At 34.3% G+C, this 27,465-nt stretch overlaps 1 protein-coding gene across 1 annotated transcript in view; it reads left to right on the top strand.

Annotated features, from left to right (window-relative positions):
* The window catches only part of PALS2 (protein associated with LIN7 2, MAGUK p55 family member), a 134,849-nt gene that overhangs the window by 67,628 nt on the left and 39,756 nt on the right, over positions 1 to 27,465 (top strand). The window contains 3 exon segments of the mRNA XM_077121522.1: positions 10,375 to 10,527; positions 14,381 to 14,530; positions 15,319 to 15,546. Coding sequence (XP_076977637.1) covers positions 10,375 to 10,527; positions 14,381 to 14,530; positions 15,319 to 15,546 — 531 coding nt within the window.

The raw sequence follows: 27,465 nt of genomic DNA, 5'->3' as shown, positions 1-27,465 counted from the left end.
TCCAGGACCAGATGGCTTCACATGTGAATTCTACCAAACGTTCCAGAAAGAATTAGTACCAATTCTCTTCAAACTCTTCAAAAAAATCGAAGTGGAGGGAAAACTACCTAATTCATTCTATGAAGCCAACATCACCCTCATACCAAAACCAGGCAAAGATATTACAAAAAAAGAAAACTACAGACCAATCTCTCTAATGAATACAGATGCAAAAATCCTCAATAAAATTCTAGCAAATCGTATCCAACAACACATTAAAAGAATTATACATCATGACCAAGTAGGATTCATCCCAGGTATGCAAGGATGGTTCAACATAAGAAAATCAATTAATGTAATACACCATATCAACAAATCAAAGCAGAAAAATCACATGATCATCTCAATTGATGCAGAGAAGGCATTCGACAAGATTCAACATCCTTTCCTGTTGAAAACACTTCAAAGGATAGGAATACAAGGGAACTTCCTTAAAATGATAGAGGGAATATATGAAAAATCCACAGCTAATATCATCCTCAATGGGGAAAAATTGAAAACTTTCCCCCTAAGATCAGGAACAAGACAAGGATGTCCACTATCACCACTATTATTCAACATTGTGTTGGAGGTTCTAGCCAGAGCAATTAGACAAGAAAAAGAAATACAAGGCATCAAAATTGGAAAGGAAGAAGTAAAACTATCACTGTTTGCAGACGATATGATACTATACGTCGAAAACCCGGAAAAATCCACAACAAAACTACTAGAGCTAATAAATGAGTACAGCAAAGTAGCAGGTTACAAGATCAACATTCAAAAATCTGTAGCATTTCTATACACTAGTAATGAACAAGCTGAGGGGGAAATCAAGAAACGAATCCCATTTACAATTGCAACTAAAAGAATAAAATACCTAGGAATAAATTTAACTAAAGAGACAAAAAACCTATATAAAGAAAACTACAAAAAACTGCTAAAAGAAATCACAGAAGACCTAAATAGATGGAAGGGCATACCGTGTTCATGGATTGGAAGACTAAATATAGTTAAGATCTCAATCCTACCTAAATTGATTTACAGATTCAATGCAATACCAATCAAAATCCCAACAACTTATTTTTCAGAAATAGAAAAACCAATAAGCAAATTTATCTGGAAGGGCAAGGTGCCCCGAATTGCTAAAAACATCTTGAGGAAAAAAAACGAAGCTGGAGGTCTCGCGCTGCCTGACTTTAAGGCATATTATGAAGCCACAGTGGTCAAAACAGCATGGTATTGGCATAAAGATAGATATATCGACCAATGGAATCGAATAGAGTGCTCAGATATAGACCCTCTCATCTATGGACATTTGATCTTTGATAAGGCAGTCAAGCCAACTCACCTGGGACAGAGCAGTCTCTTCAATAAATGGTGCCTAGAGAACTGGATATCCATATGCAAAAGAATGAAAGAAGACCCATCTCTCACACCCTATACAAAAGTTAACTCAAAATGGATCAAATATCTAAACATTAGGTCTAAGACCATAAAACAGTTAGAGGAAAATGTAGGGAGATATCTTATGGATCTTACAACTGGAGGCGGTTTTATGGACCTTAAACCTAAAGCAAGAGCACTGAAGAAGGAAATAAATAAATGGGAACTCCTCAAAATTAAACACTTTTGTGCATCAAAGAACTTCATCAAGAAAGTAGAAAGACAGCCTTCACAATGGGAGACAATATTTGGAAATGATATATCAGATAAAGGTCTAGTATCCAGAATTTATAAAGAGATTGTTCATCTCAACAACAAAAAGACAGCCAACCCAATTACAAAATGGGAAAAAGACTTGAACAGACACCTCTCAGAAGAGGAAATACGGATGGCCAAGAGGCACATGAAGAGATGCTCAATGTCCCTGGCCATTAGAGAAATGCAAATCAAAACCACAATGAGATATCATCTCACACCCACCAGAATGGCCATTATCAACAAAACAGAAAATGACAAGTGCTGGAGAGGATGCGGAGAAAGAGGCACACTTATCCACTGTTGGTGGGAATGTCAAAGGGTGCAACCACTGTGGAAGGCAGTTTGGCAGTTCCTCAAAAAGCTGAATATAGAATTGCCATACGACCCAGCAATACCATTGCTAGGTATCTACTCAAAGGACTTAAGGGCAAAGACACAAACGGACATTTGCACACCAATGTTTATAGCAGCATTATTTACAATTGCAAAGAGATGGAAACAGCCAAAATCTCCATCAACAGAAGAGTGGCTAAACAAACTGTGGTATATACATACGATGGAATATTATGCAGCTTTAAGACAAGATAAACTTATGAACCATGTAATAACATGGATGGACCTAGAGAATATTATGCTGAGTGAATCCAGCCAAAAACTAAAGGACAAATACTGTATGGTCCCACTGATGTGAACGGACATTCGAGAATAAACTTGAAATATGTCATTGGTAACAGAGTTCAGCAGGAGTTAGAAACAGGGTAAGACAATGGGTAATTGAAGCTGAAGGGATACAGACTGTGCAACAGGACTAGATACAAAAACTCAAAAATGGACAGCACAATAATACCTAATTGTAAAGTAATCATGTTAAAACACTGAATGAAGCTGCATCTGAGCTATAGGTTTTTGTTTTGTTTTGTTTTGTTTTGTTTTGATTTTACTATTATTACTTTTATTTTTTTCTCTATATTAACATTCTATATCTTTTTCGGTTATGTTGCTAGTTCTTCTAAACCAATGCAAATGTACTAAGAAATGATGATCATGCATCTATGTGATGATGTTAAGAATTAATGATTGCATGTGTAGAATGGTATGATCTCTAAATGTTGGGTTAATTTCTTTTTTTCCCGTTAATTAAAAAAAAAAAAAAAAAGAGAAGGGATAATTGGAGATGAAGGGATACAGACTGTACAACGGGACTGGATATAAAAACTCAGAAATGGACAGCACAATACTACCCAATTGTAATGCAATTATGTTAAAACACTGAATGAAGCTGCATGTGAGGTATAGGTTTTTTGTTTTTGTTTTTTTTGTTTTTTTTTCTTTCTATTATTGTTTTAATTCTTATTCTGTTGTCTTTTTATTTCTTTTTCTAAATCGATGCAAATGTACTAAGAAATGATGAATATGCAACTATGTGATGTTATTAAGAATTACTGATTGTACATGTAGATTGGAATGATTTTTAATTGTTTTGTTAATTCTTTTTTTAATTAATAAAAAAAAAAATCATCCCTTAAAAAAAGAAGATATCATGCTAAATGTGGATGTACCTTATAATAGAGCTTCAAAACATGAAATAAAAATTGGTAGAATTTAAAGGAGAGAGATAAACAAATCTATGATTATAGCTTGATTTCAATAGTCCTGACTCAGTAATTGATAGAATAAGTAGACAGATGATCAGTAAGGACATAGAAAATTTCTATAGCACTATCAACCGAATTGATAGTTAAAGAGCACTCTACTCAACAATAAATAGTACAGTACATGCTCTTTTCCAAGTATATATGGAACATTCACCAAAACAGACTATCTTCTCATCTATAAAGCAAATATAAAAAATGTTAAAAGAATGATTTAATCAAGTATATTCTGATACCACAGTAGAATGAAACTAAAGATCAGTAACAGTTATCTGGGAAACCCTCACAACACACTTCTACATAACTGTTGTGTCAAAGAAACATTAAGTATCTTGAACTAAATGAGAATACAACGTGTAAAACCTTGTACAGTGCAGTAAAGCTGTGCCTAGAGGGAAATTTATGGCATGAAATGCTTGTATTAGAAAAGAAGATCTCAAGTCATTGATCTTCATATTCACCTTCAGAAACTAGAAAAAGGACAAATTAACCCCAAATAAGCAGAAGGAGGTAAATAAACTGGTCATGAAAAAAAAACACACAAATATAGAAAATCGCTATAACTTTGAAAAAAATCAATAACGAAAACAGTAACAAAGCCTGTTAAAATTAACTACATGAACATTTAACATTTCTTAACAAAATCAGCAAAGTCAGGGAGTACAAGGGTAGTTAAGTGGTAGAATTCTCGCCTGCCATTCGGGAGACCTGGGTTCGACTCCCAGTCTATGTACTTCCCAAAAAAACAAAGAAAAAATTCAACAAATGGTGCTATAACAACAGGATACTCACATGGAAAAAGAATGAAATGTGACCCTGTCATACTGCATACAAAAAAAAAAAAAAAAAATATATATATATATATATATGCATGCACACAGTGAAACACTAAATATAGCAACTGAAAAGAACAAACCACTCCTATATGTAACAATGTGGATGAATTTCTCAGATACAATGATGAGTGAAGAAGCCAAACACCAAAGACTGTTATCATTGGAATAGGGTTACCTGGGGAGGAGAATAGGGAGATAGTGACTCAGGAGAGATACAAAAGAAACTCCTGGGGGATGGCATTGTTCCATATCTTGATCTACTTCTTGGTACATAGCTTCCTGCTGTGTTTATGTATTTAAATATAAAAATGCATCAAATTGTCCACTTAAGCTTTTTTTCATTTTATGTATGTTGTGTGTCACCTCAAAAAAAGAAAATAGTGGATGTCATCAGGATGTTGGCTGGATAATTATCAAAAGAGATGGTGGGAATGCATTGGGTGGTTCAGTGGTAGAATGCTTAGCTTTCATAGGAGACCAGGGTTCAATTCCCGGACCATATACCCACCTCCCCTGCAAAAAAAAAAAGTAAAAGAGATGGCAGGTGATAGAAATAGGGCACAAATATAAACATTTTTAAGGTGCTTATAGGTTTCAAAACTCACAGAACTTTGGGCCTTGATGAAGACTTCAAAGTAGTACCACCTTGTGACGAACAGCCTCAGCCCTATTTTGCTCCTTTTTTGTGTATAAGGTAACTACTGTACGAACTGTTTTTAGCTTTGATTTTTTTGTATTTGGTTCCATATTGGAACCTTCATTCTTTGAGAAGACTGCATGATATTCCATTGTTAGGATAAACCATAATTTTTTTAGTCTGTCTTCTGAGAGACATTTAGATTTTTTTTTAATAAACTATTGTAATGTATGATCTTGTTACATGTCATTTTGATATGTTGCATATGCATAGGATAAATTCTTAGAAAAATTGCTGTAATTTTGGTAGATATGGTTATATTGCTCACCAGTGAATGTTCTGCCAGAAATGTATGCGTGTACCTATGTTCTCCACATCATGGTTAGCAGAAGTTTTATCTTTGCCAGTCTGATAAGAGGAAAAAAGATATTTTGTATAGTATTAGTTAGCATTTCTCTTATCATTAGTGAGCTTGTATATCCTTTCATATGGATAAGAGTTATTACAATTTTCTTTTCTGAGAACTTTTTGTTCAGATTCTTTGCCAGTTTCTATTACTCAGTTGTTGGTCTTTCTTTTTTATTGGTTTGTAAGTGTCCTTTATATATAGGGAAGTTAGCCTTTGTCTGTGATATGAGATGCTAGTGTTTTAACCCTATTTTGTCATTTTTGTTTTGACTTCTCTGGGGGTTTTTTTGTATGCTGTATGGCAGGGTCACATTTCATTCTTTTTCCATGTGAGTATCCCATTATTACAGCACCATTTGTTGAATTTTTGTTTAGTTGGTTTTGTGTTTGTTTGTTTGCTTTTGTTTTTTTGGGGGGGAGGGGGAGGTACATGGGCCAGAAATTGAACCCGGGTCTCCCGCATGGCAAGCGAGATTTCTACCACTTAACTACCCTTTTTCTCCTTTTGTAAAAAGCATAACAGGTTATCATTTCTTAGTTTTCTGACATGTGGTTCTCCATAATCTTACAAATACCTCTAAGAGTGACTCAGTAGTATAATTTGGGAGATCTCTTAGTACCCTGAATATAATTTGTCTTATCTAGGAATTTGAACTCCTTTTAACTAGATAACTTCTGACAAGTTCTTTACTCATTAAGATTTAAGCCCTAATTTGCATCTATTTCATCTTTTTTTGTCTCGTAACAAAGCTCATTCACTTTGATATAATGTATCCAGAAGTAAAACAGAAATTGAGTTCTGCATTCTCTGCCTCATTTCTACATTGTACTCAAAATCATGTTTGTTTTCAAGCATTTCAGGGTTTGTTTGATCTTTTTTACTTTAAGGTCTCTAGGATTCAAGAAGATGACTCATGACCACAGCAAAACTTTTTCCTCATTTATTTAGCTTTATTAAGAAATATTTAATGCACATCTACTACACATGGTCCTGTTGTAAGAAGATAGAAACAAAATTTATATGTTTCTTACTTTTAAGGGGAAAAGGCAAGGTTATTACACATCACAGTAATAATATTCTTATTAGATAATAACATTTGTCATTTTAGATGTAGCCTACATCTAAAAAAATTTAACTTTTTTTATTGTGTAGTGTAACATATATACAAAGCAAAGAAATAAAAAAGTAATAGTTTTCAAAGCACTCTTCAATAAGTAGTTACAGGAAAGATCCCAGAATTTATCATGGACTACCATACAATCCTCTCATATTTTTCCTTCTAGCTGCTCCAGAATATAGGAGGCTAGAGGGCTTAAATAATTTTTTGTCATCACAATCGACTTATTTTCCTTCTTTTTTTGTGAAAAATAGCATATATACAAAACTATAAATTTCAAAAGACAGCACCACAATTAGTTGTAAAACATATTTCAGAGTTTGACATGGGTTACAATTTCACAGTTTTAGGTTTTTACTTCTAGCTGCTCTAAGATACTGGAGACTACAAGAGATATCAATTAAATGATTCAGCATTCATATTCATTTGTTAAATCCTATCTTCTCTGTATAACTCCACCATCACCTTTGATCTTTCCATCCCTCTCTTTAGGGGTGTTTGGGCTATGGCCATTCTAACTTTTTCATGTTGAAAGAGTCTTTCACTAATATGGGGTAGGAAGAGGAACTATCTGATGTTCTGGAGAGGCTAAGTTTCAGGACTTACCTGGACTAGGAACCCATCTGGAAGTTGTAGGTTTCTGGCAAGTTACTCTAGTGCATGGAACCCTTGTGCAATCTTATATATTGCCATAGGTGTTCTTTAGGATTGGCTGAAATGGTCCTGGATTGGGTGGGGGTTGTCAGGTTATGATAGGTAGCAAGGTCTAACTGAAGCTTACGTAGGAGCAACCTCCAGAGTAGCCTCTCGACTCTGTTTGAACTCTCTCTGCCACTTCTTTTCCCCCTTTTGGCCAGGGTGAAATTGTTGATCCCACAGTGGCAGGTGTGGATTCATCCCTGGGAGTCATCTCCAACTTTGCCAGAGACTTTTACCCCTGGATATCATGTCTCCTTAAAAATTTTTTGACTGCGCATGGGTAAAATACCTAGAAGTCTTGAAAGACATTTTCTTCTTTGTAGTTCATTTTTCTAAGGTGTAGTGGCGAATAGGATTCTCAGAATTGGACATTTAAGAGGGTTAGGTCATATTTATGTCATTTCCAAGTTTTACAAAACCATTCATGACATGCCCATCCAACTACTTGTGGCAGGTAAAATACCTTTTTATTGAGTTAAACTGACTTTCTAATACATTTCTCTTAAAGAAAAACAATCCCGTTTATTCAAATCATATATGGCTTATCTGTTCCTATAGTAAATTTTCAGTGTTTCCTTTGTGTGTTTTTTTTAGCTTAATTAGTTAAATTCAAGTTGGTACCTGCCTCTTGAAAATGACCAAGTAATTTCTGATTTTAGAATAAATTAGAGGTCCCTACTTCTTTCACAATATCTTGGAACTTAAAGAGTTACACGTTTATAAATAAGGACCTGCATTTGCATTTTTGTTAAAAGTAAAATTGCTTTTGATTGAACCCAAATATGTTTCAGAAATCGACTTTCCTTGTTAACATAATTGCAGTCACAGTTTCATTGAAAACATTTTTTTCTCTAAGAGTTTTTATATTTTCTAGTAAGAGTCTTTCCCACCGTAGAATCAGTCTGTGAGGTTCATGTGAAAAGCCTTCAGGTATGTCTGTTTTTATAACTTAATTCTGCCTCCCCACTTGACTTCCTGTTTCTCTCTTGCCATTATACTTGACAAATTCCCACTTTTTCTCACCTCAGTTTAAGAACAAGAAGAGAAGATGAACACAGAAAAGAGTGTTTGCCAATCATTGATCATGTCTGTTCCTTTACTTGTTCCAAAGTCCTGAAATGAACCAAACTCTGCCAGTGTCTAAAATATTGTTACAGTATGCTGATCACATAACATAGGATTCTAAGGATGTTTAGAGGCAATATGTTGATAATAGTTCTTGAAGATAGTAAGCCAGTCATCTTTTTTCCTGTTTGTTCTATAACTTAAGATCAAGGGGTTAAGATTGGAGGAGGAATGGGTGGTATTCTGAACTATAGGAATATAAAATAAATACCTGTGGAAATAGTTTTGATGGGCCAGAATTAATTTACCACATCTAGACTGGATAAGCCATGCTAAGAAGCAACAAGTCAACTAGCAATCAATGAGAGCATACCTCATAAGTGTGTCAGAGTAACATCATATATTAGATTGAATAATCAACAGCAGGGTAATTTTGGAGTAGCTTGCTATATAGTGTTAAAGTCAAATAAGCTCTAGTAGGCTCTGCCATTTGTCAGTAGTGTGAATTCAAGCAAACCACTTGACCTTTTTTTGGATCAGCATCTTCAGCTGTGAAGTGACAATGCTGATACCTTGGCTGAATACGCACACATGCACAACTTAGAATGTAATTCCCTGTACCAGAAAAGCCTCAATAAATGTTGGGGTTTCTTTTTTTTTTAATCTTTTTTAAAAGCTTTCTTATATTACTTTAATACTATTAGAATTTTTTAGGGTTAAGATGCAGGGTTGGATTTTTTCTTAACAACAAATATTTGCATTAAAACAATTGTCAATTCTTACTTGTCTTATAGGAGTCAACTGATTCTTTAGATTATTTCAGTTTTTCCCACTACAGCATTATCATATATTGAGGGTCCTCATCATCCTATCATTATCTGGCCTGTAATATATTTTCAAAAAATTGCAATTTTACTTATATTCTTTGTTTGTGGCATTTTCTGGTCATCCTGATTTTTTTTTTTTCTTATCTAAATCTAATAGAAAATTCTTGCTCTATTTAAATTATATTTGATCTTTAGACATTTTTTCTTTGCTAATGTCAGTTATAATTTCTCTTTAATCAGTCTGTTTCATATGATTTTTAAAATTTCTTCCTCTGAGGAGTTTCTTAAAAATGTTGTTTAATATATAGCACCCTCTTGCACTTAAAACATTATTTCTCTTGTGAATCACCTAGAAAATGCATTCAAAAGAAAAAATTACCTTTTTAAAATTAAAATGTATATCTAGACTCTGAAAAATCTACTCTGCATGGTGGAAACAGTATCTAAAGAGTTGTGGGTATCTGAGAAATATTAATTGATACTGTTACCACTTGAAATTTGGATTTTTCTTCAACACTTACAGAAATAAATCTTAAAGTATATATAAGATTTGGTCTCATTTACAAGTTAAATCTCAATAATTATGCTTTGCTTGTCTTCAAAATCAGACAGCAACTATTTATCAGAAAAGAACACTTAAAAGATGGAGTCTGATTAATGTTGATCTTGTTTTAATTTGAAAGTCTACTTTACTCGTACTATGGAAAGATAACTAGGGCTACTTATTTTATTTAACAGTGTGATTCATAGTCTTTTTTCTGTGGAAAAAATTGTGAGATTAAAAAAAACAAAACTAGGATGTAAGAAATGAGGGGATCATCCCTTAATTAAATCTATAAATATAATTACAGTCACAGTTTCATTAATACGGTCCTTCAAGGGCCAGTTCAAGGGCCACCTGATCTTGATTGACTTTTCTTTTGCTGGTTTTCAAAATTGGAAAATCTTAGCTTTAGAATTCTGGTAGGGTTCCCAAGATGATTTTGTTATTTTTTTAAATGCTAATCCTTATAGTGATTGCATTCCTATCTTTATTTTTATTCTGTTTGATCATTTATCTTAATAAAGCATAAACAGTAGCATATAAGTTTTGAGCCTTGACTATAAAGTCTTTAGGAAATTCTTTTGGGTGGTCATTTGGCTCATTGAGCTCTTTCATAATTTGGTTATAAAAATGAATTTTCCATGATTTTTACGATAGTAATAGAGGCCTATATTTATTACATTGCATGCATGATGTATTTACTATAGCATCTATATATTGCTTCTGATGAAAAATGAATTTGGTTTCAATGAATCAAACTCCCAAGTAATATTTTTTTAACTTTATGCAAAAGAAGTAAATCAAGAAGAAAACTACAGTATGAAATGATAATATAGTATTATTGCTTTAATGCATTATTGTCTTTTCAGGCTCATGAGAGGCTAGAAGATTCAAAACTAGAAGCTGTCAGTGACAATAACTTGGAATTAGTCAATGAAATTCTTGAAGATATCACTCCTCTAATAAATGTGGATGAAAATGTAGCAGAACTGGTTGGTATACTCAAAGAGCCTCACTTCCAGGTAACCTTTCCCTATCATCACTCTTCTTCCCAAGTTCCATTTATTTCCAAAACATTCTCCTTTACTAGTTAAGTTCCAGTTTAAAGAGGTATTTTTTTAAGATTATTTAGGGCCATTGTTTATAAATATGTAATTTCCAGCTAAGGTATTTAAATGTCTTGATAATGCTGAGGATACATTAACAAACATGCATAACTATAAATGGTTACTATGTACAGAAATATATCAGAATGGATTTTCCTTTGTATAATTAAAAGAATAAAATTCCCTGATTTACCATTAAACCACCTGTGAGAGATGTTTTTCTCACTGTTAAAATGGACTTTTTTTCTTCCCCGCTACCACTAAGTTTTCCAGCTGTATATCCGGTAGTATACATTTTTCAGTTATTGCTGCTTAAGGCTGGGGTGCAATTGATGATGACCTTGGAACAAAAGAGAGCTGTGTAAGGATAGAAGCTAATACATAACAAACTCCCCATAGGTATAAAAATAAGCATGATTTAAGCATTTGACTGTTGGTGAAGAGTCAATCAATTTAACAAAGAAGAATCCGTTTCAAAATAGAAAGACAGGAAAAAAAGTCTTATATTGGGGCAGTGTTGGACAAATAGACTACTTGAACATGACAGATAGCCCGAAATATCCATACCTATATGGAAACTCAGTTTATGATTGAATCATTACATTTTGGTAAGAAAAATTTCCTATTCAACAAATTGTGTTAAGATAGAAGAATAAAGTGTCACCTTATTTCCACTAAAGATCTTAGCATTGAAAATCAAATGTAAGCACCCCTTTGCTCTTTCTCAGCCAGAGACTTTATGTGACCTTCCAATAATGTTACTGCAAAATATGAAGATTTATAGTGAGATGGCCCCTACATAAATGTTAGGTATAAAAAGGGGCACATGTCAGAGGCACCCTTTATGCAGGGGCCAGATGACTAAAGCTTTGTAAGCTAGTAAGATATTAGGACTTTATTCTGAAACTTGGGGAGGTGGATAGATATTAACCAGGGAGAGAGCAGATTTGTGGAGCAGCAAGTTGGTCACTACTAAGGTAAGAAATTGTGAATAAGGTAGAGATAGTGGAAACTGAGAATTTCCAAGTTTTAAGTTGTAAAATCGAAAGGACTTCGTGATTTGTTATATATTACTGACACAGAAAAGGGATGTGGGAAGTTGATAAAAATCAAGATTTCTGACACAAATGAGTGTTGGCCATTTACTGAGATGGAGAATTCCCCAGGAAAAACTGTTTTGGACATACTTATTTTGAGCTAACTGGCCACGTTAAGCTTGTGATGCCTCTGAAGCATCTGGGTAGAACTTTCAGGCACACTATTTATTTTTAATAAATATACAAAATATAAATGTAGAAAATTTTATATGTATAGATTTTTAAAGTACATATAAAATTTAGTAAATATATAAAATTAGATAATCCAGATAATCAAAAATACAAAAACTAAAGCATTGCAATTTTACAACCCAGATCACTTCTGTAATATCTTAGCTTGTGTTCTTCCAAAATTTTTCTGTGTACAAAATGTACTTTTTTTTTTTAGCTAATTTGGGATCATTTTGTATAAACTATTTTGTAACTGGCCTTTTTTTTTTTTTTTTTGCTTCGGTCATTGATGTCCATTTTTCTATTTCAATAGACCTTCATCTCCCATAATATACAAATGTTATTTAAATTTCTTCATTTGATCTCAAACATTGTCCATACCAGTTTCCATCTAGGTCCATGCAAGGCATCTGGTTGCATCATTCCCCACCCAATCCCTGCTATTTTTGTGATATTGATGTATTGAAGAAACTGGGCCAGTTGTCCTGCAGAATGCTTGGTTCCTCACTGTGTTATTAAGTTATCCCTTTTATTTCTGTAAACAGAACTTCTGTCTAAAAGATCAGTGATTTAAATTAATTATTTGGAACCAAAATGCATCTATTTTTTGCATCCATAGTCTTTCTATTACTTTTTTTTTAAACAAGTTGAGTTTATTACTTGTTACAGCAGGGAAAAGTATACACAGTGGGAAACCGTAGGGAATCTCAGTAGGAAGGTGTTAGAGAGAATTTATAGGGTTTGGGCTTGTCATAAGTGACCAAAATACATCTTAAGATATGTGATACAACATGATTTAACTACATTCAAGGATATATAATACCCCCACTGACCTACCACTATTGATGCTGAGATAGCCCCTTTGATTAAGGGTGATGACAATTTGATGTTTCCTTTGATATCTTTTTTTGTGTAACTAGGAAGTAATCTGTACATTATTATTCTACTATTATACAAATGCTGTTACCTAACAACCATTTGCCTAATGAGGAACACAATAATCGTTGCCAGAGTCCGTATTTTTAGTGGCGCTTGCAAAATATTTTTCAAATTCTTTTATTCTTGGTTTATTAGCTAGAGTTCTTCTATAAAGTAGAACTTATCCTCATCAATTGGGACTATTTTGTTACGCTAAAAGGCAGTCTTGCCAAAACATCAGGATAAATGCAATTTTTCCCCTTACAAATTTTCATAGTACAGATTTGTTTAAGGTAGCTGTCTCAGATGATGACAAATAAGATCTTTTAAATATTGTTACGGACTTTTCATTAATGTATTTCACTCCTCTAGAATCCTTACTTTTTTTGATTTTCAAATTGTCATGACTTTGGCTAGTTGTAGACAGGTTTTTAGTATGTGGATCTGAAGCTAATGAGAGTCCTGGGAATGGACATACATAATTTGAAGTTATCAGTACATATGTAGTGGTTCAGTCATGGTTGAGGATAATGTTGCCTGAGAGTATGGGGTAAAAAATCTAAGCAACCAGGTTAGACCTTTGAGTAACTTTCAGCATTTATGAGGAGAATTCTTATATATTGATTGGTGATGGTTTTTCTTTTTTTCTTTTTGTGCTTTTTTTCTCTCGTCTTGTATACATATTTTCAAGAAGTCACCAGAAATTACCAGTTAAGCCAGTATTCTAATAGCTTCTATTCTGAACCTGTTGACTTGCTCCTTTCTATTTTGATTTATAATTTTGTGGATTTGCATTAAATCCACTCAAAAATTTTTTTAATTTACTTTATGTTGAGTATGCACAATTGCAGTATGAATTATTCCTTTAAGGTAAAGAATGAAAAATAGAAATAAATATACAAAAAACCTTGCCAGAAATTCCTAGAAACTAGGCCATCCTTGATGTTAGCACATGCATAGTAAAGGTAAAAGGTGAAACAGTACATCATGTTTAAGACCACTACTGGCTCATTTTTTACACCAAAAAATGTGTTTTTATAGACCAAAACCTTCACTGGTAATATAACGTTTTTTTTTTTTATCACTGATATAAGATGCTGATATTTATCCATTTTCCATTGGACATCTTTTTAACAGATATTTTATACATATGAAAACATGCAGTATTTCTAATAAAAAGTTAGGATTCTTGCCATTTGCATTCATGTGATACTTCCTAAATATGGTTAAGTGATAAATATTGGATGATGATGACAATAGTGGCGTTGAAATCCAGTGCCTTCATTGCACTATAGTTGGAACATAAAATATGCAACTTAAGAGTCACTAACTTCTGTTAGTCTCTTCAAATCTAAAACAAGAAATATGATATTGTTTGATGATTATAAAGCTTTAAGTTTATATCTCTTAAAAAGATGTTATGTGTGTTTGATTTAATTCATATTCAAGAATCTGATAATGTGTGCCCTTCAAAATTTTAGTACTCCACTGGAATGATGGGCTAATAAGTTATTTTTAGTATAGTATATACTAATTTATTCCATCAATAGTTAATAATCACAGGCTGTTTTAACTCTTTATAGTCGCTCTTGGAGGCTCATGATATTGTGGCATCAAAGTGTTATGATTCACCTCCATCAAGCCCAGAAATTAATAATTCTATCAATAATCAGTTATTACCAGTAGATGCTATTCGTATTCTCGGTATTCACAAAAGAGCTGGGGAGCCATTGGTGAGTAGATAAATCAGTGCCTTCTTAAATCTGAAATCTGACATATTTGTAGCTCAATCACTATCTCATTTTTTTCTTTTTGATAACTTTATATTATGAAAGCTGCATTCATAATTTATCAGTCTTCTTTGACCTATGTATAAATAAATAGATTTTATGCTCTTAACTTGATTTAGTATACAAATTAAACCAAAATAAAACAATAAACTGAAGTAGAAGCCAGAAGAAGTATGCCAGTGGGTAGGAAAATTTTCAGAAGAAAACTATACCATTTCTTCTTATCCTTTGAAGAAATGAATTAGGTTGCTTGCTAATGACAGCATCATAACATGGAAAAAAGTTGTTACTGAAACTTGAAGCCATAATTGGACTCTATAAGCAGTGACACTATTTCCTGCTAAAATTATTATTTCTGGAACCTGATTATAAGACTAGTGAAGTGGAATAGAGGAAAAGCCAGGAGCATGACCATCAGAATGTACGAATACCTATTCTTGCTTCCTTCAGCTTCCTTTTATCTTCTGGAATACAGCCCAGGTAGTAGTGTATATTTTGTTTTTAAATTCAACCTTACCATGGAAATCATTTTTCTGTGGGATGGTATATATTATCACAGTTGACCATAGTTCCATGGGATTGAAATATTGAGACTGGAAAGAATATAGGAAAGATAGGAATGATTCACTCACCTACTTTTAGAATTCTTTTCTTATATATCTTCATTAATAGTAAGTATTTCTTTCTAATAATCTAAAATAAATTATAATGCCATTCCTTATTTTCTTTAGGGTGTAACATTTAGGGTTGAAAATAATGATCTGGTAATTGCCCGAATCCTTCATGGAGGAATGATAGATCGACAAGGTCTCCTTCATGTGGGAGATATCATTAAAGAAGTCAATGGCCATGAGGTTGGAAACAATCCGAAGGAGTTACAAGAGTTACTGAAAAACATTAGTGGAAGTGTCACCCTTAAAATTTTACCAAGCTATAGAGACACCATTACTCCTCAACAGGTTGGTAATAAAATTGGGGGGAATGTTAAGAATACTTTAGTCAATGTGTTGGATGTAACCACCAAATTGCTAATCTTCTGCTAGAGGAGAGGGTAAGAGATATCTGAATTAAATGTTCTGAACTGCCTTACTTTGTCATGGATAAATTTTGAAATTTTTTTTAACAACTAGCACTATCTTACTGTTATGAAAGAAGCAGTAAGGAAATTTCTTTCTCAACAGTTATGAACCCTGCCATTACAGTAACTTCTACAGCTAGGTATCGAAAAAAACAAAAACCAGTCAAACCTTTAAGTCATTAATTTAGCAAACCTTTTCAGACCTGTTATGTTCAGGGCATTGTATTAGGTACTGTGAGAGAACAAGAATGTCATCCAGATTATCTCTAGTTTAGTGTTCATTTGGTGGACTAAATGGAGAATGAGGCCAGAAAGAGAGGATGGATCACAGTGAAAAGTATCTTAGACAGCTGGTTTGCACATGTTTGATCTGTATTTTGTAATTTAATTTTTAAGTAAAATATATATTTCTGGATAAAGAACTCTTTAATGAAAGCAGTGCTTCATTAAGATTCATTTAGCCTCATGTTGAATAAATTTCAAAAAGAAGAGAGATGAGGTAATATAACCAGGTAGCAGATTTTTGAAGGTATCAGGTGATCTGTAACAACAACTCTGATGAATGGTTAAGAGGACAGCTTGGGTTAAAATACCAGCATTACTACTTAATAGCTTTTTAACTCTGGGCAAGTTACTTATCCTTTCTGCTTCATTTCTATCATTTGTATATTTAGGGATAACGTATGTTTCCTCAAAAGGCTGCCCATGAGAATTAATTCATGTAAGACTCTCATAACACTGCCTGGCACATATTAAGTGCTCAGAAGTAGCTGTTGTGATGCTGGGGAGGTGATGGTCTAGTAGAATTGTGAAAAAAGAAAAGGTAATAAAGTAATTGCAAAAAATAGAAATGACAATTATGATAGGAGTGATGTTGATGAGGAGAGGGTTTTTAGGCCTAGATAATGTAAAAATGAGAACTGTCATTTTTTAGATTGATGCTTTTAATGTTCAGATTTATTCTAGAAATTTATTGATATGTGAGTTAAATAAGTCACTTATGTAAGATTCTGCCAGTGTACCTTATTTTCATATTGTTATTTAAGAATTAAAAAGCCTGTTTGTTATATTTCAATACAATTCAAGTATCATTGTTGAATATGTTTTATACTGTTCTTCGGAGGATAAGATAGAATATTTAGTCATGAATTTTAGTGTGCAAATTGGACTTCTGAAAATAAATAGGCTCGTAGAGCTTTGGTGTAAATGAAGGCAGAGACCTCCAGGTATGTAGTTTGGTCTCTAATTTTAGCTATTTCTTCTTGTTTAATTAGGCCTTTAAGGCTGTAAATTTCCTTTCAGCATTGCCATCACTGGATCCCCTAAGTTTTGATGTTGTGTTCTTGTTTTGATTGAACTTGAGATATTTATTGATTTGTTTTGCAATTTCTTCTTTAACCCTCTGATTATGTAAGAATATGTTGTTTAACCTCCATGTAGTTGTGAATTTTCCATTCTTTGCCTATTATTGATTTCTACCTTCATTCCATTATGATCAGAGAAAGTGGTTTATATAATTTCAACCTAGTTAAATTTATTGAAACCTGTTTTGTGACCCAGTGTGTAGTCTATGCTGGAGAATGATCCATGAGCACTTGAGAAGAATGTTATGTCCTGCTGTCTTTTGGATGCAGTGTTCTATATATGTTTGTTAGGTCTAGTTCACTTATCATATTATTCAAGTTCTCTCTTTCCTTATTGATCATCTGTCTAGAATTTATATCTGTTGATGAGAGTGGTGTATTGATGTCTTCAAATATTATTTTAGAGACATCTATTTCTCCTTTCAGTTTGCCAGTGTTTGTCTTGGTATTTGGGGGCTCTGTAGTTAGGTGCATAAATATTTATGACTGATTTCTTTTTGTTGAATTGCTGATTTTATTAATATATACTGTTCTCTATCTCTTGCAACAGTTTTGCATTTAAAGTGTGTTTTGTCTGATATTAGCATAGCTACCCCAGCTCTTGTTTGGTTACTGTTTCCATGGAGTATGTTTTCCAGCCTTTCACTTTCAACCTATTTGTGTCTTTGGATCTAAGCTGAGTCACTTGAAGACAGCATATGGATAGATAATGCTTTTTTATCCATTCTACCCATCTGTGTCTTTTGACTGGAAAGTTTAATCCATTAACATTGTGTTATTATTATAAAGGCAGTGCTTACTGCAGCCATTTTATCCTTTGGTATTTATATGTCATATCTTGTTTTTGTCTCTCTTCCATTATTGTAATCTCCTTTTCTGTATAGGTGGTCTGTTATGATATAGCTGACTGACCCCTTTCTTTTTTCTGTTTTTGTTCATTTTTTTAACTTCTTTATTGTATAATATAACATATATACAAAGCAAAGAAAGAAAAAGGCAATCGTTTTCAAAGCACTCTTCAACAAGTAGTTACAGGATATAGTTGTTTGTGACAGAAAATATCATCACATAGTTGTGTATTCATCACCATGATAATTTTTAGGTCATTTGTGTCTCTCCAGAAAAAGAAATAAAAAGAAAACAGAAAAAAACTCATATACCTCATGCTCCTTACTCGTTCTCATGGACCACAACTATTTCAATCTACCCAATTTTTTTTTACACTTTATCCCCCTCTATTATTATTATTTTTTTAATCCATTATCCATGCTCTGGATGAATGGAATATCAGAAACATTTTTTAAATACATTTATCCATGCTCTGGATAAATGAAGTATCAAAAACAAGGTTTTCACAATCACATGGTCACATTATAAAAGCTATGTAGTTATACAGTCATCTTCAAGAGTCAAGGCTACATTCATCACCATGTTCATATTTAGAACATTTGCATCATTCCAGAAAAAATAAATAAAAATTAAAAACTCATATTTTCTGTACTTCTTACTCCTCCCTCTCATTGATCACTAGTACTTGAGTCTACCCATTTTTTTACCACCCCCCACATTACTTATTAATTTTTTATCCTTACTGTTTTTACTCATCTGTCCATATGCTGGATAAAAGGAACATCAGATACAAGGTGTTTACCATCACACTGTCACATTGTAAAAGCTATGTCATTTTATAATCATCTTCAGAAATCAGAGCTACTGTAACGCAGCTTAAAGTTTCAGGTACTTCCTTCCAGCCACTCCAATACACAGTAAACTAAAAAGGGGATATCTAAATAATGCATAAGAATAACCTCCAGGATAACTCTCAACTCTGTTTAAAATCTCTCAGCCACTGACATTTTATTTTGCCTCATTTCTCTCTTCTCCCTTTTGTTCAAGAAGGCTTTCTCAATTCCATGATGCTGGGTCCCGGCTCATCCCCAGGAGTCCTGTGCTATGTTGCCAAGGAGATTTTACACCCTCCCAGGTCATGTCCCTGGTCGGGGGGTGGGGGCAGTGAGTTCACCTGCTAAGTTGGCTTAGAAAGAGAGGCCATATCTAAGCAACGGAAGTTCTCTAGGGCTGACTCTTAGCCATAATTGTAAGCAGGCTTAACTTCTCCTTTTAGCAGGTGTATGTTTCATAGAAACAAGCCCCAATATCAAGGGCCCAGCCTATTGGATAGGTTGTTCCCACTGCTTGTAAGAATGTCAGGAATTCCCCAGGTGTGGAAGTTGGATATTTCCTCCTTTCTCCCCAGTCCCCCAAGGGGACTTTGCAAGTACTTTTTTATTCTGTGCCCAAATTACTCTGGGATGTATTGAAGCATCACCCTAACTTGTACAAACCAACAAGATCTCCTGCCCTATTCAAGATTCCATGTAATTATGGTGTTTGAATAAACTTACCATACAAGTTAAATTACTTAATGTGCTACACGAAATAAAAATTTTGCAGCAAATAAACATCTCTTCCTTTGGTCTTACACAGAAATTGAAGTTTTAAAATATGGACCATATCATCCTTCACCATGTATTGTGATCTCCCTTAGTCCTATCCAGATCAGCTTTATTCATATCTCTACTCAAAGTCTGATTCCTTTTTCAACTTTTTTAACAATTGCTTTATGGGGTAGTGCTGACTTTCTTAGCTTTAGATCTCTGAGTCTCAGGTATCATATAAACACCCAAAGTTTCAGGGAACAACCAGGTTATATACAAATAGCTCAGTATCTCAGAATTTAGAAATAGCAGTGACAACTCTAGAATAGATGGTGACTGCTGTAAGACCTTACAATCTAGGACCCTTTACAGTAAGCCCCAACCTGATAACCCATGCTCTCTATTTCAGTTCTCAGAGTTTGTATGTTATAGTTAGTTCATATGAGTGAGACATGCTAATATTTGTCTTTCTGTTTCTGACATTTCATTCAACATACTGTCTTCTAGGTTCATTCACCTACTTGCATGCAATACAACTTCATTCCTTCTTGCAGCCCTCAAGTAGTCCTTTGTGTGTATATACCATAGTTCCCCCTTTCATTCCTCAGTCGTTGTACCCTTAGGCCCCCTCTATACCTTGTGAATCATAAACACCAATGTGCAAATGTCCATTCGTGTCCCCACACTCAATTCCTCCAGGTATATACCTAGCAACGGGGTTACAGGATCGTATGGCAACCCCAACACCCTAGCCTCCTGTGAAAAAATCACACTGCCTTCCAGAGGGGCTTCACCTCTCAGCTCCGTGTCCACAGTAAATAGGTATATCTCTGTTTCCACATTTTCTCCAGCACTTGTTTCTCTCTGTGCATTTTTAAACAGTTTTAGTCACATATTATGCAGTCCAACCTAAGTAAAAAATCAAAAGGTTCCTGGTATAATCACGTAGTGATGCTTTAGCCACCACAGCCTATATGAAGACATTTCCTTTTCTTCTGCAAAGAATCCATACCCTTCCCTCATACTCCCCACTTGTTGACATTTTGGCATAATGCCTTTGTTAAATTCACTGGAAGCATTTTACAACATTACTGTTGACTGTAGACCCTAGCTTGCATTGATTGTACGTTTTCCAGTAGACACCCATTTTCAACACCTTGGAATGCCAGCATTCATTCTCCCTCATGCAAAAACTTTTTTTTGTACATTTAATCACCATCATTGTCCACTGTAGATGTCCCTAAGTAATGCCATCTCCATCTTTATCCTTTATCTTTCCTTCTGGTTTCATACGTGTCCTCAGTGCTTCTCTGTCAGTCATACATTCAGCTTCATTCTGTGTACTTATATTATTGCACTACAATCAGTTAGTGTTGTGCTATTCATTTCTGAATTACAGTCCTGTCGCACAATTGTATTCCTACAGCACCAAATGTCCAATTTCTACTATCTTTCTATCTCCTGATAATCTGTGTTCATAAATTCAACTCTCAAAGTTCACTCATTAGTGTTGGTTCATATTAGTGAGACCATACGGTATTTATCCTTTTGTTTCAGGCTAATTTTACTCAGCATCATGTCCTCAAGGTTCATCCACCTTGTTACATGCTTCATGACTTTATTCTGTCTTACAGCTACATAATATTCCATTGTGTATATATATATATATATACCACAGCTTGTCTAGCCACTCTTCCATTGATGGACGTTTAGCAATTGCTTCCATCTCTTAGCAATTGTAAATAATGCTGCTGTAAATATTGGTGTGCAAACATCTGTGTCCTTGCCCTTAGGTTTGCTGAATATATGCCTAATAATGGGATTGCTGGTTCATATGGCAATTCTATACTTAGCTTCCTGAGGAACCACCAAACTGCCTTCCAGAACGGTTGTAATATTTTATGTTCCTACAGACAGTCGATAAGTGTGTCTCTTTCTCCATATCTTCTCCACCACTTGTTGTTTTCTTTTTCTTTTTTTTTTTTTTTTTGATAATGGCTATTCTAGTGGGTGTCAGATGATAGCTCATTGCGTGTGTGTGGTTTTTTTTTTTCCAACTTTTTTTATTGTATAGCATATCATATATACAAAACAAAGAAATTTTTAAAAAGCAGTAGTTTTCAAAGCACTCTTCAGCAAGTAGTTTCAGAACAGATCCCAGAGTTTGTCATGGACCACCATACCATCATCTCCGATTTTTCCTTCTAGCTGCTCCAGAACATTGGAGGCTAGAGGGAGTATATACTTTCTTTTTTTGGCATGGGCAGTCTCTGGGAATGGAACCCAGGTTTCTGGCATGGCAGGCGAGAATTCTGCCACTGAGCCCATTGCATCAGCTGGAACATATACTTTTTTATCATCACAATTGGCGTTTTTTTCTTTTATATGAAAAATAACATGTATACAAAAAAATAATAAATTTCAGAGCACAGGGCAGCAGTTAGTTGTAGAACAGATTTCAGAGTTTGGTATGGGTTACAGTTCCACAATTTTAGGTTTTTACTTCTAGCTACTCTAAGATATAAGATACTAGAGACTAAAAGAAATATTAATATAATGATTCAACAGTCACACTCATTTGTTAAACCCTACCTTCTCTGTATAACTCCACCATCACCTTTGATCTTTCTGTCCCACTCTTTGAGGGTATTTGGGCTATGCCCATTCTAACTTTTTCATATTGGAAGAGACTGTCAATATTGTGAGGTAGGGAAATGGAACTAACTAGCTAATGTTCTGGAGAGGCTGGGCTGTCTAAGTTTCAGAACTTGTCTGGGGATCCATCTGGAGGTTGTAGGTTTCTGAAAAGTTACTGTAGTGTATGGAACCTTTGTAGAATCTTATGTATCATACTGGGTATTCTTTAGTATTGGCTGGAACAGTTTTGGTTGGGGTTTGGCAAGTTATGATGGGTAGCATTGTCTAACTGAAGCTTGCTAAAAAGTGACCTCCAGAGTAGCCTCTCAACTATTTGAACTCTCTCAACCCCTGTTACCCTTTTTTGTTACACTTCTTTTCCCCCTTTTGGTCGGGATGGCATTGTTGATCCCACAGTGCCAGGGCCAGACTCATCTCTGGGAGTCATCTCCCACACCACCAAGGAGACTTTCACCCCTGAATGTCATGTCCCACATATTGGAGAGGGCAATGATTTTACTTGCAGAGTTAGGGTTAGTGAGTAAGACCACATCTGAGCAACAAAAGAGGTCCTCCAGAAGTAACTCTTAGGCATACCTATAGGTGGGCTAAGCTTCTCTGTCTACCTACATAAGCTTCACAAGAGTAAGCCTCGAGATCAAGGGCTTGGCCTATTGATCTGGGTGCCCCTAATGTTTGACACAGTAGCAGATGATTCTCTGATGTTAAAGTTTAATAGTTCCATATTTTCTCTCCTATTCCTCAAGGGACTTTGCCAATACTTTTTATCTGTTTAATGTATTCATTTCTGGCTTATTTTGCCTCAACAAATGTCCCATAGGTTCATTCACATCGTTGCATGCCTATAACTTCATTCGTTTTTATAGCAGCACAATATTCCACCTGTGTGGAACATCTCTTTCCATCCTTTCACTTTCAATCTGTTTGTGTCCTTGTGCCTAAGATGATCCCTTGTAAGCAGCACATAGCTGGCTTATATTTCTTAATCCATTCTGCCAATCTATATCTTTTAATTGGTAAGTTTAGTCTGTTAACATTCAAAGTTATTACTGAGAAGGCGTTCCTTGAATCCACCTGCTTATGTTTTGGATTTTATTTGTCAGATCTATACATTCTTTTCCCTCTTTCCCTTTTTATCCTTTAGGTTACCCTTATTGGTACTCTTCAATTCTGTGACCTCCTCCAGACCTTCTTATCCTGTCTTTTTTTATTTCAACTGGCAAAACTCCCTTTAGTATCTCTTGTAGGGCTGGTCTCTTGACAAATTCTTTCAGGGTTTGTTTGTTTGTGAAAAGTTTAATCTCTCCCTCAGTTTTGAAGGACAATTTGGCTCGGTACAGAATCCTTGGCTGGAAGTCTTTCTCTTTCAGGATCTTAAATATATCATACCTCTGCTTTCTTGCTTCCATAGTGCCAGTTGAGTAGTCCAAACTCAGTCTTATGTGGTTTCCCTTGTATGTAGTAGATTGTTTTTGTCTTGCTGCTTTCGGGATTTTCTACTTTTCTTCAACATTTGACAGAGTAATTAGTGTGTGTCTTGGGGAAGGCGTATTTGTTTCTGTTGTATTTGGAGTTTGTTAAGCTTGTTTGATTTGAATATTTATGTCCTTTATAAGGGGTGGGACGTTTTCCCCCTTTATATCCTCAACTAATCTTCCTAGCCCTTTACTCTTCTCTTCTCCTTCTGGGATACCAATGATTCTTATATTTGGGTGCTTTGTTTTGTCCATCATTTCCGTGAGAACAACTTCAGATTCACCTCATAAATTATGAGATTTTATCACTCTGCCTGTTGTAAACAGATACTGTTCTTGATCCTACTTCCTGATATTGTTTCCTTTATTGCTTTTGGGTGTTTCTTTACCTGGCATCAGATAATTTCTTCATATATTTACACTGATAGGTACTCAGTTAAAGACTGAAGGACCCCTTTGCAGTTCTCAACTGTTTTCTCTGTGCAACTCTTTCCCTTCATTTGCACTCTGTTCTGTATGCTTTTTTTAGCTACCTTGTTCTCCCTGGTCTCACAGCTCATTTCCACAACCTGAACTACTCTGGACTTTAGGTTCTAGGTTCTGCTTCCTGAATTGTGGCCTACAAACTTTGTTTTTCCAGTTAATTAGGGAAATTGTACAACTCATCTTGATTGTTGCCTTTTTTTAGGAATGACTGTTCAGTGTCTTGAAAAACACTGTTTCATGCACATTGTCCAGTTTTTTTGGTTGCTTCAGGTTGGAGAGTCTTGCACTTCATCATAATCATGAGCTAGTGTCTTTTTGTATTTGCCTTTTTTAAATATTTACTTTTGTTACCATAGAAATTTAATTTTTGAATAAGTGATTCAGCCCCATGGTTCAAAAATTTAAATATATTAATAAATATTCAGCTTTCCTTTCCAAATCTTGTCTCCCACCAACCTAGTCATCACTGCCCCACCCAGAAAACCATGCTGTTAGTTATATATCTTTTCAGAATTCGTTTATACATATGTAAATAAAATTACATATTTGTATTCTCCTTTTGCCACCTCCTTTTTCATGAACAGTTTGCATAATATACATACTATTCTGACCTTGATGTTTTTAGCTGACCAGGTATCTGGAGGATCTTCTCTTATGGTTTTCTGTACCTCTGTGTGGTTTTTTTTAGCACTGCATAACATTCTATTACATAGACTTGCCGTGATTTCTTTAATCACTTCCCTATTATTAAACAGGTTGCTTTCAATCCTGTGCTACTAGTAATAATTAAATAGGTAATAGTCTTTTACATAAGATAGCTTGCATAGGTTTGAGTAATATACCGTTGAATAAATACATCCTCCAGAAGTAAATAACTAGGTCAGAGGGCTTTTGCATTTGTAATTTTAATAGCTGCTGCCAAATTGTCCTCCTATGGAATTGAACCAATTCTCCCTGCAGCCTTTCAGGAAAATGCTTTTTGGCCCCATGGTCCTATCTGTAGAATATTATCAATTATTTAGATTTCTGCTAATGTCATTTGCGAAAATGGTATAATACAGTTTTGGGGGTTTTTTTGGGTACATGATCCAGGAATCGAACCCAGGTCTTCCACATGAAAGGTAGGCATTCTAACCACTGAACTACCTGTGCACCCCATATAATATGGTCTTGTTTTCATTTTTTTCTTTCTTTAAAGTGTTATAGTTTTAATTTGTGTTTCTACTTTGATAGAGGTTGAACATCTATGTTTAAAAGCCATTTGTACTTTTTTGTGTGTTCTATTTACTTTAGATTATTGGTCATTTCTTATTTTTATTGTTAAGGATAGGAAATTGAAATATTTTGCAGGTAGTGTTCAATAAGTTCTCAATAATGAATAAACTGTTAGTATCCATAATCTGTTAGTGAAACACTAATACAATTCAACTAAATTCAGTCAAATCTTTAATGATTTTAAAGTCATTATCAATTTTAAGCTTAGAGTTTGGGTTAATTGATTTTTCAAACAAATTTTCAAAGTTCAGAGTAAAACCAGGTTAGTCTGAGATTTTGAGTGTGGCAGTAATGTTCCAAAATTAATTTAACAGATAAAGAAGTAAACATATTTTCCTTCTAGAAATCGTTTACCCTAATTTTGTAAGCTATCTATTGAAAGCTACAAAAGGATTTAGATGGAATAACTTTTCCTCAAAATGTTCTAGAGTATCTGCTGAGTTGTTTTACTTTCAAAAACCTTCTGAAAGAGAATAAGACTTAGAGCAAAATAAAGTACACTGAGTGATTCTGTAGCTCCACAGTTTGCTAGGCCAGAAGGCTATTATGTCTTTTACCTCTTTTAATCATAGCAGTGGGCGTAGTCTGCTTATAGTTCTACAAACTCAGTTTGATCAAATGAAACCAACATCTTTGCTTATCTTACTTCCTAGAAAGTTATACTTACCCTGAGAGTTATCGGAAAGCATTTTAAAGTAGTTTTTTATTTGGCCATTTCACTGCTAAATCTTAGATGTTCTAGATAGAAGTCTTTCATTTTTTAAGATAGAATATTACTGTATTATGGATTTAATATTTAACCTCATTTTTGGAAAAATAATTTCCTTTAAATCAAATTTAGTAATTATAAGATAGACATTTTCTCCATATGAAAACATGACAGTTGACAAAAGCATCTCAGAATATGTTACACGATTTTTATAGAATTTGTCTAAATTTTGTCTCACCTTAAAACGAATCTGTTTCAGTTTGCTAAAGCTATTGAAATGTAATATGCCAGAAATGGATTGGCTTTTACAAAGGGAATTTATTAGGTCACAAATTTTCAGTTCTAAGGCGATGAAAATGTCCAAATTAAGGTGCTAAGGTATCCGGAGAAAGATACCTTAACTTTAAAGACAGGCCGCCAGCATCTGAAACACTGCTGTCAGTTGGGAAGGCACATGGCTGACGTCTAGTGGTCCTTGCTCCCAATTTGTTGCTTTCAGCTTTTCATTACAGTGGCTTTCTCTCTAAGAGGCTGTAGATCCTCACTTAGCTTCTCTGGGGCAAACTCTGGATTTCATCTCTTAGCTTAGCATCTCCAGACTTCTGTTTCACTTGGTTTCATCTCTCTGCTCTCTGTTTTGACTCTGAGTTATTTCCCATAAAGGGCTCCAGGAAAGGATTAAGATCTACCTTAAATGGGCAGGGCTACATCTCCGTGGAAATGGAAATAATCTAATCAAAAGATCTCACCCACAATAAGCCTGCACCCAAAAGATTGGATCAAAACAACATGGCTTCTCAGAGCAGCTAGAAGTAAAAACCTAAAATTGTGAAATTGTAACCCATACCAAACTCTGAAATTTGTTCTACAGCTAACTGTTATGATATGCTTTGAAATATTGCCTTTTTTTATATGTTATTTTTCACAAAAAAGTCAGTTTTGATAAATGCACAGCTATATGATGATATTGTGAACCATCATTGTACACTTTGATTGCATGATATGTAAATATATAAAATATATCAATTTTAAAATTAAAAAAAAAAAACATGGCTTTTCTGGGGTACATAACAACTTCAAACCAACACAAGTTCCCATGATTGTGTTTTCAGAACCAAGAATCAGAGAGCTAGTCTATTTAATGCAGCTTTTTTAAAAGTGAGGAGTATCCAGATATTTTTGTAACTTTTCCATACCCATCCTTTCTGTCTGCTTTATCTCAAATACTTCTAACATTTTGCTATTATCATTTATAAATTTTCAGACATTTTATCCTTTGGCAGTTAATTAGGGAGGCAATTGCTTTAATAATTAAGTGAAGTAATAAAATGGGTTAGTAGTTTATATTTTGTTAAATTATAAATTTTAAGTCTAGCTTTATTTATGCAATTGAAA

Source organism: Tamandua tetradactyla, chromosome 1 (genome assembly GCF_023851605.1).
Source record: "Tamandua tetradactyla isolate mTamTet1 chromosome 1, mTamTet1.pri, whole genome shotgun sequence".
Lineage (NCBI taxonomy): Eukaryota > Metazoa > Chordata > Mammalia > Pilosa > Myrmecophagidae > Tamandua > Tamandua tetradactyla.
This window is presented reverse-complemented; position numbering and strand designations above follow the sequence as displayed.